The following is a 12,429-nucleotide window of genomic DNA, read 5'->3' as shown; positions in this document are numbered from 1 at the left end:
AACTCCTGCTCCTTGTACTTACAAAGTGGTAATCAGGTGATAAGACCTCTTAGGTGATTTTGTTTTATCGTTAAAAACCAAGGGCTCTTGAAAAGGTAAATTTCGGTTCAAGTCTCCCTCCACCTCTTGCACACTGGGAAACCTTGAACAGGACAGAGCCAGCCTTGATTTCTAAATCTACATGGGGGGAGTGGCAGTAATACCTCACAGGGTTAAGGTGAGCTTTCAGGAGATGAGGCACATGTCTCTGAGCACAATGCCTAGTACACACCAAGCTCTCCAAGCTTCACTGGTATAATTCCAGCTCTATCCTTCCAAGACTCTTAAAAAGTTTAATGACAGGGGCTCTGCTCCCAAATCCTGTGGCATAATTAGCTGGGAGGGGGTTCACTCAACCCTGGGGCTGGAGGGACTGTTACTTCCCAAATCTTTGCTTTCCATTCTCTGCCCCAAACCTCTCTAAAAACCCAAAACTTGGCACAAAAACAACAGTAGAGAATGTTTTCCCTACTTAAAAAAAAAGTGTCCAAGAGTCTCTCGGAGTTTGTAAATGTTTGAATTTATTAGTCTGGCCTTTTCCAGAAACAAGTGATTGGAGAAGGGGAGAAGGTGGGAAACACCTGGAGTAAAACAATAAAGGGAATAAAGTCCAGGGGCAGTATCTCACTTCAGGCATAGCTGGATCCAGGTGCTCCAAATAACCTCAGTCTTTATACAGTCTCTCAGCTCTGCATCCCTCTGTGATGCCTTCACTCATGCATTTCTCTCCACAAAGTGTCTTGGGCATCTCCTAGGTCATATCTGACTAGAAAAGCAGGAGCTGAATCCCAGTAATTCCAGCCAGTCTCAAGTTGACTTTCATTGCACCCATTTGGGTCACATTCATCTGCCTGAGCCAATTACAACAAGATTGGCCAGATCTGGCTAAAAGGAGTCCTTCTAGTAAGAGAACAGGGTCAGCCCCCACCAGAAGGACGTGGGGTAAGGGCAAGTGAAAGAAGGGATGCCTCTCCCAGAAAAATAGGGCTATAATTACCACAAGAGGCATCAGGTTCAGGATTGATACAGATAAGAGCCGTCCACTACACCAACATCTAGGCACAGCAGGTCCACTATAGAGCAACACATCCGTTCTTCCAAAGGGAATGGCAATTAATTCAGTCACTGTGTAATGCCCCTCTACCTCTGCTCCCACCACCCACCCAGGCCTGGCATCCCCCAAATCTGTTTTATCAAAGGCATCTCAATTAACCACCCATCTTATATGCCCCCAAAAAGCTGAACAGATAATGTTACTTCCCTGCTAAAGAACTTTCTATGGCTCCCTCTGGATACTTATGTGACCCTCCCACCTTTAATGATGGAAGCCAACATTGATGGATCCCTTCCTTACCAGGCACTTTAAATGAAATTTCCACTCTTGAATTCTTATAAACACCATATTAATTCAGTACTCTTATTGAGCCCATTTAACAGCTAAGGAAATAAAAGCTTAGCAATTTGAAGTAATTTGTCCAAAGCCAAAGTCAGGAAGTACAGAGAGCCCAGATTAGCACAATATTGTGTCTACCACTAACACTGCCATCCTAGCATCATTTGCTCATGTTTAATAAAAGTCCTCTGCCCAACTGCAGCTGGGTAGTCAGGGGAAAGAGCTCTAACAAGGAATGAGACTAGGGAACCCCTCCAGCTTCTACAGTGGGGGGCAGGCAGACACTGAGATTTATCATCTCCCCCTCCCCCTATGACTTCATGTGATAGGGAAAGAATTCCCCCAAAAGGAAGTTGGACTGTGAGATTAGGAAGAGGAAGGGATGCTGGGTGGCCCTAAATCGGCAGCTGATGACCACCTACCATTGGTGAGTATATTGGTTTCCTATGGCTGCTGAAACAAATTACCACAAATTGGGTGGCTTAAAACATCACATATTTATTCTCTTACAGTTCTGCAGGTCAGAAATCAGATTAGTTTCATTTGGCTAAAGTCAAGGTGTAACGTAAAGGACTGGTTCCTGCAGAGAGCTCTGAGGGGCCTTGCTTTTTGTCAGCTTCCAGTGGCTGCCTGTATTCCTTGGCTTGTGGCCCCTTCCACTGTTTTCAAAGAACACCACTCCATCTCTTCTGACTCTGACTCTTCCTGTGCCTCTTAAAAGAAACATTGTGATGACATTGGGCCACCTAGATAAAATGGGATAATCTTCCTATCTCATGATTCTTCACTTAATTACACCTGCAAAGTCCCTTTTGCCATGTAAAGGAACATATTCATAAATTCTGGGAATAAAGCTGGGAACATGTTTGGAGACCATTATTCACCCTACCACAGTAGGTATAATCAGAGGGAGCTGATACGAAGTACTTGGGAAACAGAGAAGGGCTGGCTGACTCTGCCCCAAGAGGGAAAAATGCCCTAAGAAACCACAGCCTTCACATTAAATATTCAAATGAGCTAAAACCCATTTAACTTGGCAATCTCAGCCTCATTCCTTTAAGTATGCAAACCACCTAACTCCCCATCTAGCCCTCAGCAGACCAGCCAAGCCTCAGAATGCTCGCTTGCACACCCTTCTAATGGAAGTTGCCAACCACCACCCTCAGTGCCTGGGGCATCAGCTGTGTGCCCCCACCCTACCCTGGCTGCTCACTAGTGGCATCTGAACCAAAGCACTCAACTCATGGCATGGTCAGCAAGCTACAATGTGGCTTCACGTCAACCAGCCAAAGTTACAAGAGAAGCAAAATCAGTGGGTCAGAAAAAGACGAGACAGCTATTGGATCTGCCTAGACTCCTGATGACTCCCATCCTCAGCTATCTGTAATGTTGAAACAAATCCCCCTTTCCATGAAGTAATTTGAATGTGCCTTTGTTCCTTTGTTCCCAACTTCCACATGGGGTTGTACCCACTTACCCTGATTGAACAAACTGGCACTCAAGATTTAGACATCAGTCTCATGTGAATTTTGTCAATGTGAGTCAACATCCATGAGTCTGACTGAATATGGGACTAAGGAGATGAGGAACATGAATTTGAGTCAGAAAGCCCTGGTTTAGGTCCCAGCTCTGCCACTTCTTAGCTGGGTGACAATGGATAAGTCATTTTACTCCTTCAGCCTGGGCTCCTCACCTATAACCTGAGGGTGATCAGAGGACCTTGCACATAGAATCACTGAGGACTAGACAAGACCAACCTAGGAAAGGGCTTTACACAGGGCATCCTCAGTCATCATTGGGTCAACATGACATGTTCACATGCCTTATCTGCATTTCCAAAATCTGAACAGCTCTGAAACTGTAGCGTCCTCTATAACTCATGTGACAGAAAAGACTGACCTGAGGGGACAAGAGGTTACTTAAAGTTTTCCTTGTCCTTTTCCTGTGGATATTTGTTGCAGAAATATTGAAGTGTTTGGCTCAGCTGGGTATTATGTATAACATAGTCAATGTGCCTGGTCCTCTTGCTAAAATCAAGAAGTTTTAAAATTTTGCACCTCATCTGGCCCTTTGGTTTCAGGGACTATGAGAGTGAGAATGTGACTCTAAAGCTGGCCCGTGGTATATGCACCAAGGTACCTACCATCTAGTGAGGAGGGAGGCAGCCAGTCTCTACAAACCCCACTGCGACTCACTGTGCCCTTTTCCCTGCAACTTTCTGAGTGGCCTTTAGAATCTGTACACAGCTCACCAAGCTGCCTGGTTACAGCCAAGGTGGAGCACCAGACAAAAGGCATATAACAACTTCAAAGACATACACACTGAAGGTATGTAAGGGCTGACCTACAGGCAGAAGCATGAAGCCCAGGTTCCATTAGGTTCTGAATTCTGTATCAATGATTGTGAAAAAGCAATTGTTCCCATCATGAAAATACAAAATATATACAGCAGATTTAAACAAAATGACAGCACGGTTCAAGAAGGCACATTTCTTCCGTGGCCAACCAGTATTCACGAGACAGCCGCACACACAGCCAGGCGCTTTGTGGTGTCGGCGTCCCCTGCTTCCCCTTCGTGGAGCCGCTTTCGACTTGTGGATGACTAGAAGTAAAAGAAAAGGGAGAAGTGTTCAAAGAAAACCTTTGGCTTCTTTCCAATGGTCAAAGTTTCCCAATGTGCTTCCAGGAAATTTGAAGCATTTCATGGGAAACTTCGAGGACTGAAAACTACTGGTTGTCCTCATTGAATCTGAATCACTACCTCACCCCTCCAGACTCAGACACACTGATTGAACTGACATTTCTCTCCATTGTGGCTTCCGACCACTCAGTGATGTATACTGAAAGCCTGCAGCATAACCAGCTTTCTCTTGGTTGTCTTCTCTTAAATTATGAAATTTAAAGGGACCACAATACCTTTCACTCAAGTCTTGCTCTTTTGTGGGAAGACAATCTTTTTCATGTCTTTGTTTTCCCACTTATAAAATTTCAAGGGAGCAGTAGGAAGAGGCGTGTTACTAAAAGAAGGCAGGATAGGAATGAACAGATATTAACTGACACAAAGAACTTTAGAGGGATAAACTTATAATCAATAAATTAGCTACCACTCCCCCAAATGTAAAAATTTTCAACAAATTCAGTCTTCTGCCCCTAATTCAGTCTTCTAATCTTTGCCTTGCAGGAAACTTCTTGAATGACAAACCCTAGCTGTGCTCTTTCATTAGTGAATCTTCTAAAGGTACTGGAGCAGATCAAGGTGAAACAAAGTATCTATTAGGTTATTTCTTACAAAAATTGTTAAGCAACTGCTGCTAAAGAGATTATTCAAACTCGTCCTCCACTCATTGGCTCTTTAAACTTAGCCTACAGTTAATGACCATCATGCAGGATACCTGGGCTGGGACCTGGGGCAGAGCTGTTGACTTATCTTCTTCAAAAAGCAAATTCTTAAATTTTCTCTTCATGTCCTCATCCTGTGAAGAAATGAAAAACGTAAGTAGGCTGTGTCTGAGGGGAAGAAAGCTCCTGAAAAGCAGGGATAGGATGCCCCCAGAAACAGGGAAGTGGGCTAAAACGTCCAGGCTGTCCACACAGAAGCTGCCCTCACTGAAGCTCCAGAAGGGCGAAGACCACGTGTTTCCAATCTCTGCCTTTCCAGAACAGTCTAATCAGCAGTCCACGCTCAGTCACCAATGGCTGAACCAAACCCATATGCCTAACAGCTCTCAGTGGGTCAGACAGAACCACAGACCTTAGCAGTCAAAGACTTTCAGAACCAGCATCCCACCCAGATCCTAAGAGATGGCAATCAGGGGGGCCAGAGGCTGGGGCTGACTCCATGCTGCTCCCCAGACCTTTCCAGGTGTCTCCCCTTCCCCTGCCAACAGTGAGGCCAGCTACTTGGGCCACTCTAACAAAGCAACCTTGCACCCTAGGAAATTTCACTCAGCAAGCACTGTACAAGTTGCCAGAAGGACCACAATATCTCAGAGCTAATGAGAAAGGTAAGAAAAGGGGGTAGGGGTAGGGTTATAGCTCAGTGGTAGAGTGCATGCTCAGCATGCATGAGGTCCTAGGTTCAATCCCCAGTGCCTCCATTAAGGGGAAAAAAAAAAAAAAAAAGACAAGTGAACAGGCCATAGCATTACAGGTGATTCTTGGGCGGGAGGTGGTAATGGGGGTTGGGAGAAGGATAACACAAAGAACTCCTGTCCAGATGTGTATGAGGATAACTCCCACCTCCATGGCTATTCACTTCTGCTGGGCTCAAAGTTCTGCATCTGGGAGCCTCGAGAGGTGATCTGGTGAACCTCTCCCACCTTCATTAAGGTGAAACATCCATGATGAGAGTTGTGGGCTTTGTGGCCAGCACACCCACTCCCAAGTAGCATGTGCAGAATACAGACCCAGAGCAAATCCCCTTGCACTTTCCCACCCAACCCCCACTCCACTCCTCCAGTTATGCGAAGTACACCACGGAGGATGGGGTGAAAGGACATAGGAGTGAAGGCCTTCAACATTCAGCAATTTCATAGATGTAGAAAAACTACAGTGCTCAACGATTAATTCACCTGTTCTAGATCTAGTAGCTAGAAACACCTGCTTTCCTCATGCCATTTACTGCATCACTCAGTGTTGCTCCCCACTACTCATTATGGAAGCGCCAAGTTCATCTGGATTCCACTCCACTCTCTCCCCTTGGATCTCACTCCTCAGGCAATGCCACTGGCTCACAGCCTCCCCCAGGAATGCCCTCCAGGCCTTCCTGCCCAACCACCTCACCCACCTTCCTCATTCACTTAGTGAACAAATATTTCGTGAAGACCCTTAGATGCCAGGCATTGTAATAAGAACAGGGGCCTCCATACCAAAGAGTCTCCATCAATGTTGAAAATGCTATCCCCGTTGTTACGGCAACTGAATTGGGGTTGTTATGACTGAACTGCGTGAGTTATGTCTGAATTGTGGACCTCCCCCCGCCCGCATTTGTATGTTGCAGCCCAAACCCCAGTATTTGGAGACAGGGCCTTTTTAAACAGGTAATTAAGTTAAAATGAGGCTGTTAGGATAGGGCCCTAATCCATTATGGCCGGTGTCCTCATAAAAAGAGAAAAAGACACCAGGGATGTGAGCATACAGAGAAAAAACCAAGTGAGGACCCAGAAAGAAGGCAGCCACCTGCAATGCAAGGAAAGAGACCTCTGGGGAAACCAAACATGCCTGCACCTTGAAACTGGATTTCCAGCCCCTAGAACTGCGAGAAAATAAATTTCTGTTGTTTGAGCCACCCAGTCTGTGATAAACTGTTATAGCAGCCTTAGCAAACTGATACAGCCATGTCGGCCCCAAGCCACTCAGCCTTTGGATGCTCTTCATACCATGTGAACCTTTGGGCACCCCCCCCCATAAGGCAGTGGCTCCATCTCATCCCGGGGATCCCCCATATTCTGTACCTGCCCCTATTACTACAGGTATCCCACTGCTCTGTTGTCAGGGTTGGCCCCTCCACCCCGACTGTGTATCCACAGTGCCTAACAGTGCTTGACACATGAGCTCCTTCACTGTCCTCTGAAAGAATGAATGAACTCATGAAGAAAGGAAACCATGCAGCCAAACAGAACTGACCACAAGTCATCAGTAGGGAGGCGGGGGTGGCGCAGGGGTAGAGTGCATGCTTAGCATGCAAGAGGTCCTGGGTTCAATCGCCAGTACCTCCATTAAAAAATAATAATAATGATTTTTTTAAAGTCATCAATAAGCAATAATATGAAAAAAAGAGCTCATTACATACCACAGGTAGAATGTATATCTGTAAATACTCTTCCCTGGAGATGTCTACAATCTATTAAAAAGTATTACGCTATAATATACCTCCAAGTTAAGCCAGAAGGAATCCTCTATTTCAGGAAATGAACAAGAGGCCAAAGATGGATATAAAGTTTGCTCCCCAGATTGGATGCTGTCAGTGACAAAACAGAGATCAGAACTCACATTCCAAATACTCAGTCCAGTGCTAGGCTCACAAAGCCATTTGGTCTCTTCAAAAGCACTGAATTTTCCCAAAATAAAACGTAAGCTACCACTAGCCAATGACTTCTGTGGGCATCTGCATCCCTGTCCTCACTGAATGTTCACTCTACCTTTTGCTGCAAAAATAAGATGTGGGCAGAGGAGTATTCAGGTGAGACCTCATGGCAGGGTTAAAAGTCACCTTTTCCTTGGTTGTTAACAATAGTTTTGAGACAAAAAGTACAAGAAAAATAGGCTATGCTTGTTTGTACATTTCGGGCAGATGTAAATCCCGTTCCCAGGCCCTAACTAGCAAGCTCTGTTTTTCTCTCAAGACTAACACAGCTCCTCTACCTCCATATCTGGCCCCCAAGAGTTTGCCTATTAAGGCTCATGAAAAGAGCCAAGAGGCATGTTTTTCCTTTTCATCAAAATTAAGTCCCCACATGCAAAGGCACCCTTTGTTTCCAAATTCCTTTTCTCCGGGGTCCTGCAGTTTCAAATCTGTGTGGTCTATTAAGTGCTAAATCACCTGACAGATCTTTTCTGGGGAGACTGCTGTTTCCAGGGCAACATCCCAAACACATATATCTACCCTTTTTTTTTTTTCTTTTAAGGATTTATTGTTCTCAGCCTGAGCTGACCTGAGCAGAACTGTGAGGTGTGGAGGGTTGGAACAGAGAAAGAATGACAGTCTTCCCAGAGTCCCAGAAGCACAGTGCTGAGACTGGATGGCCCAAGTTGTTCCTGGACTAGAAATTCCCAGAGCATTTGGGCCTCCAACTCAAGATACCTGGTTAAGTCCACCATCCCCACAGGAAACAGAGACAAAATCAAAGTTAATGGAAAGGGGAATTATGTTGTGCTGAAAGGAACCTCACTTAATAGAAGACCTGGCTTCCATCAGAAAACCTGCCCAAGGCTGCAGTGAACCTAAAATCAAAGACTAGCCCAGCAAAGCCACAAAGGACTTCCAACTCTGGCAGCTTGAATGAGGTCAGCGCATAATCTAATGGCAGCCACAGCCCCCAGCAGAGACACAGAAGCAATTCAGACATGAGAGGCGCAGGTTACTCACAGTGAACAAGAATTAGGACTCCTTGTGCCCCATCACTTGGGGTGCTCTCCTCCTCTACCCCCAATTCCCTGATCTGAGGTTGAAGATAGCTGGAACACAGCCCATCCTGCCTGTCTTGGGTAGGAGTGTGAGGGACAAGAAGGACACAGCTGGTGGTGGACGTTTGGAGCTAGAACAAGGTCTCAAAGGAACACGGCTGAACTGCAGACTCAAGAAAGACAAGTGGAACCAAGACAGGCCATAAAATGAGCTTGTCCATCCAAGAATGTTAAGTCAGGTTGTAAAGGTTGCACACAAACACACACAAAGACACACCCACACTCACACCCACACACACACACACACCCCCAAAGCTCAATCTTTAATTTAATTAAACAGACCCTACAAAGCAAATGTTATGTTTCCATCCTCTTCCCCATCTCTCAGGCACAGCTCAGGGCCGCCGAGGTACCTTAGGCTGGCAGGCACTGCCCCACACACACCTGAAGCCACGGGTGTCTTAAAGCTTCTTCTGTCGTGAAACGCACCTTCGGATCCACAACCAACAACTTCTTGACGAGGTCCAGAGCTAAAGCAGTAAGATAATTTGGCATCACCGTGAGAAGGATGAAGACATTAAAATCAATGAAATTAAAGTGTGCCAGAACCACAAGCCAACATCCAGAAAGAGGAGAGGCAGAGGTCATTGTGAAGCAGCAGGCACAACAGGCAGGGCCCCCCAATCCCACCCCCTACCACCCTCTTCATTTGTCCGAGTGCTCTAGAACACCAGGAGTGGCCGCCAGGCTCCCCATCACTCCTTGCTCGGACATCACAATCTCTAAGCTCTCTGTTCCTGCTCTTGTTGCTGGACTCCAGTTCAAACTAATTAAAGTTGAACTTCCCCCTAGTTCTAAAACACTCAGGATGTTCGGCCAACTCTCTCCCAAGCCCCGCGGAGTGATAGTGAAAGTTCCTCAGCCAGGGAGAGGCTCCTTGGAATTGCAGGCTTGGCAAAAACAAAGCAACAAGTGGAGGCTGGCTTGTATATTACAACAATATTATTTCTTAGACACTCTGACACTTAACACAATCACCTATGTTACACTGTTTGACATTTAGTTTCAGTTTTCTACTTTTTCTTTTCAGGATTACAAAGGTACCCTCTTAAATTCTAAAACACAAAGTAACTACATTTAGCTCTGATGATGCTTATTTATCCCAAGGAGACCTTGTAACTAAAAAGGTGTCCTTATTTGCACACTTACATAGATACAAGGAGTATGTTACACTTAACCCTCACAAAAAGCCCTCAAGGCAGGGGTTTATTGTACCCTCTTTTACAAATAAAGGAAATGGAGACCCAGAGAGGTTAAGTAACTTGCCTAAAGCCACAGAACTATAAGGAGGAGACCCAGGACAAAAGCCTACGTACATCAGCCCATCAGCCCACATTCCTAATAACTTCCTTTGCCTCTCAAATGGTGCAAACTAACAACAGAAAATAAGAACAGAACTGACAGGAGAAAATATCAGAGATTTGTAAAGAAACTCCCACCATGGCACACACACAGTTTAACAAACCACAAATTCTTAACCCTTTTGTATCCATACCCTTCTCTGAAACCTCCGCCCAGACTTCAGGAATGAAGTTGTATTTTCCACTGGTGATCTGATCCTTCAGTGACACTTGAGTCTTATGTTCAGAGAAAGGTGGATACCCACTAAGGCTTAATGTTGGTAGACAAAGAAAGGGAAAGAAATTAAGTGGAATTCTCAGTGATGTTCGGATATACAGATTTATTTTTCAGCATAATGAAAAATTAGGTGTTGCTTTAAATCAATGGTCAAAAAAGTGACTTAAATTAAACACAAACTCTCCACCTGGACATGTTTCTGATTTCACCTAATTACTTGCAACCAGAATCTGAAACAATGAAAAATTTTCTTACCAAATGAAAAGAATAACTCCTAAACTCCAGCAGTCCACAGCATGGTTATATCCAGCAGTCCCAAAGGAATTAAGAACCTCAGGAGCCAGGTAGGTGGGGGTACCACATAAGGTTCTCATGAGAGAGGTCTCCCCCAAAATCTTAGACTGCCCAAAATCAGTAATCTAAAATTAAGAACAAAAGGAAATCGTTTTAAATGATGTCGTAAAGAGTAACATAGTGTACCAGTCCCAAAAGACATGCAGGTTGGAACAGTTCCTAACCTATGGTTCACAAGCTACTGTTAATCTGGAATCTACAAATTCATGTCTTTGTAAAGAAATTCTAAACTCTGCAAGTTATTTAATTTTTAAATGAAAATTCCTGAGCCAAGGAACTTCAAGGTCCAGGTTTTCTCCCAACTTACATGTGTTCTCTGTAACCTTACAAAAGGCTTATAACCCTTATCAGACACTTTAGAATTCCAATTAGTTATTCCTGGTTCTTCTTAGATCCCAATTTCTTTGAGTCACACTGTAATACCTGAAAAAACACTCACACCTGGGTGCCACCTTCAGAGACTCTGAGGTGTAGCCTTGGTGTCATTTGGTTTTGGTTTTGCTTTTTTAAAATCAACAGTGGATCCTAAAATGAAACCAGGCTTGGAAAGTACTGTCTTAGAGGAAGACTGAGGAAGTTTCTCCCATGTAGACTTCTTCCTGCTTCTGAAGAGCAGTGGATTGTACTCAGTGGAGCTCAATAAATGCTCATTAGTATCTGGTTTGGAGCAATACCACCAGATAGTTAAAGAACTGGTAAGAGTGGAAAGGTCAAATTCTCTACCTTTCTATGCTCTCACTTTTTACCTGATGAATTTTAAAAGTTTCTGAACAGAAATCTACTAGAGTGGCCAGATACAGAATATATATTTCTTACCTTTATAAGACAGTCCTCTTTCTGAGACGAGAGTAGAACATTCTCTGGCTTTAGGTCCCGATGAATAATGCCATTTTCGTGAAGGTACTACATAGAAATGGAGGCGCGGCCCTTAGATTTATGGAGTAGGTATGTGAGTGGAGACATACACACATCTTACAGCCAGATGAAAGTATCAGCTGTATGACTCACAACCCTATTTCCCAAATCAGAGGAAACTACTGGGTAAATGGATTAGTATTTATAAATTTGTTTTCAAGAAAATTTTTGAAAAGTAGAAAAGTGAAAAAAGCAATTTATGACAGTTAATGTCACTCTTCAAGATAATAAATATCCCTTTACATTCACAGAAATAAAAGGTATAAATTTCAATAACAAAAAATGTAAGTGGCAGATGTAAAATATTTTGAGACCATATTAAAGTAACCTATAAAACTTCCACCAAAGTAGTATATTTGGTTATTTAATCCTGAGAATACTTTTTAAAGGGACTCCGTAAAGTACATATATGTAACTTATCTATTTGAACACCTGGAGTTAACATAATCCTTGATGCACAGATTAGTCTTTGAAAACTCAACAGCTGAAATAGAACATTGATGTTTATGTGTTCATTTCTGTATAGTAAGTCATATTTCTCTAGGGAAAAAAAAATTGCCACTCCACTAATCTGCACTCAACTCATGTTAATATTCTTGGTGTAGTACAAGAGGGAATAAACCATTAAGAGAGTAAAGTCCTCTTTAGGTGTTTATGGGCTTCAGCTTTCCCTGGATGTCCCTCTGGCCTAAAGCAAAAAACCTCCAAAACACTTCCTCTAGGAAAGGAACCTGGTGAAGCCCCCAGGGTGGGCACCAGTAGACCAGCCCCAGGAACATCTTCCTCAGTCCTCACTCCCTGCAAGAGCTGTTCCCAATCACCGCACTTCTTGCACAGAGTAGGTTTTCAAGGTAAGAAACCTGGGCAGGGACTCACCACAGCCAAAGATGGGTTGAGAAAGGGTGATGTTCTCCTAAGCAGACGACACTTGCCCCAAATATTGAAGAGAAGGCAGCACACATGCAG

At 44.1% G+C, this 12,429-nt stretch overlaps 1 protein-coding gene across 6 annotated transcripts in view; it reads right to left on the bottom strand.

The window, feature by feature from the left end:
- Positions 1-540: 540 nt before the first annotated feature.
- The window catches only part of CHEK2 (checkpoint kinase 2), a 38,662-nt gene continuing 26,773 nt past the window's right edge, over positions 541-12,429 (bottom strand). For all 6 annotated transcript variants that reach the window (XM_031692628.2, XM_006213549.4, XM_072953481.1 and 3 more), the window contains 6 exons: positions 11,365-11,451; positions 10,450-10,613; positions 10,112-10,227; positions 9,001-9,086; positions 4,824-4,904; positions 541-4,033 (listed from right to left, as the gene is read on the bottom strand). In XM_031692628.2, the coding sequence (XP_031548488.1) occupies positions 3,944-4,033; positions 4,824-4,904; positions 9,001-9,086; positions 10,112-10,227; positions 10,450-10,613; positions 11,365-11,451 (624 nt within the window). In that variant the 3' untranslated portion in view covers positions 541-3,943. The remainder of the gene's footprint in view (positions 4,034-4,823; positions 4,905-9,000; positions 9,087-10,111; positions 10,228-10,449; positions 10,614-11,364; positions 11,452-12,429) is intronic.

Source organism: Vicugna pacos, chromosome 32, assembly GCF_048564905.1.
Source record: "Vicugna pacos chromosome 32, VicPac4, whole genome shotgun sequence".
In the NCBI taxonomy this organism is placed as follows: Eukaryota; Metazoa; Chordata; class Mammalia; order Artiodactyla; family Camelidae; genus Vicugna; species Vicugna pacos.
This window is presented reverse-complemented; position numbering and strand designations above follow the sequence as displayed.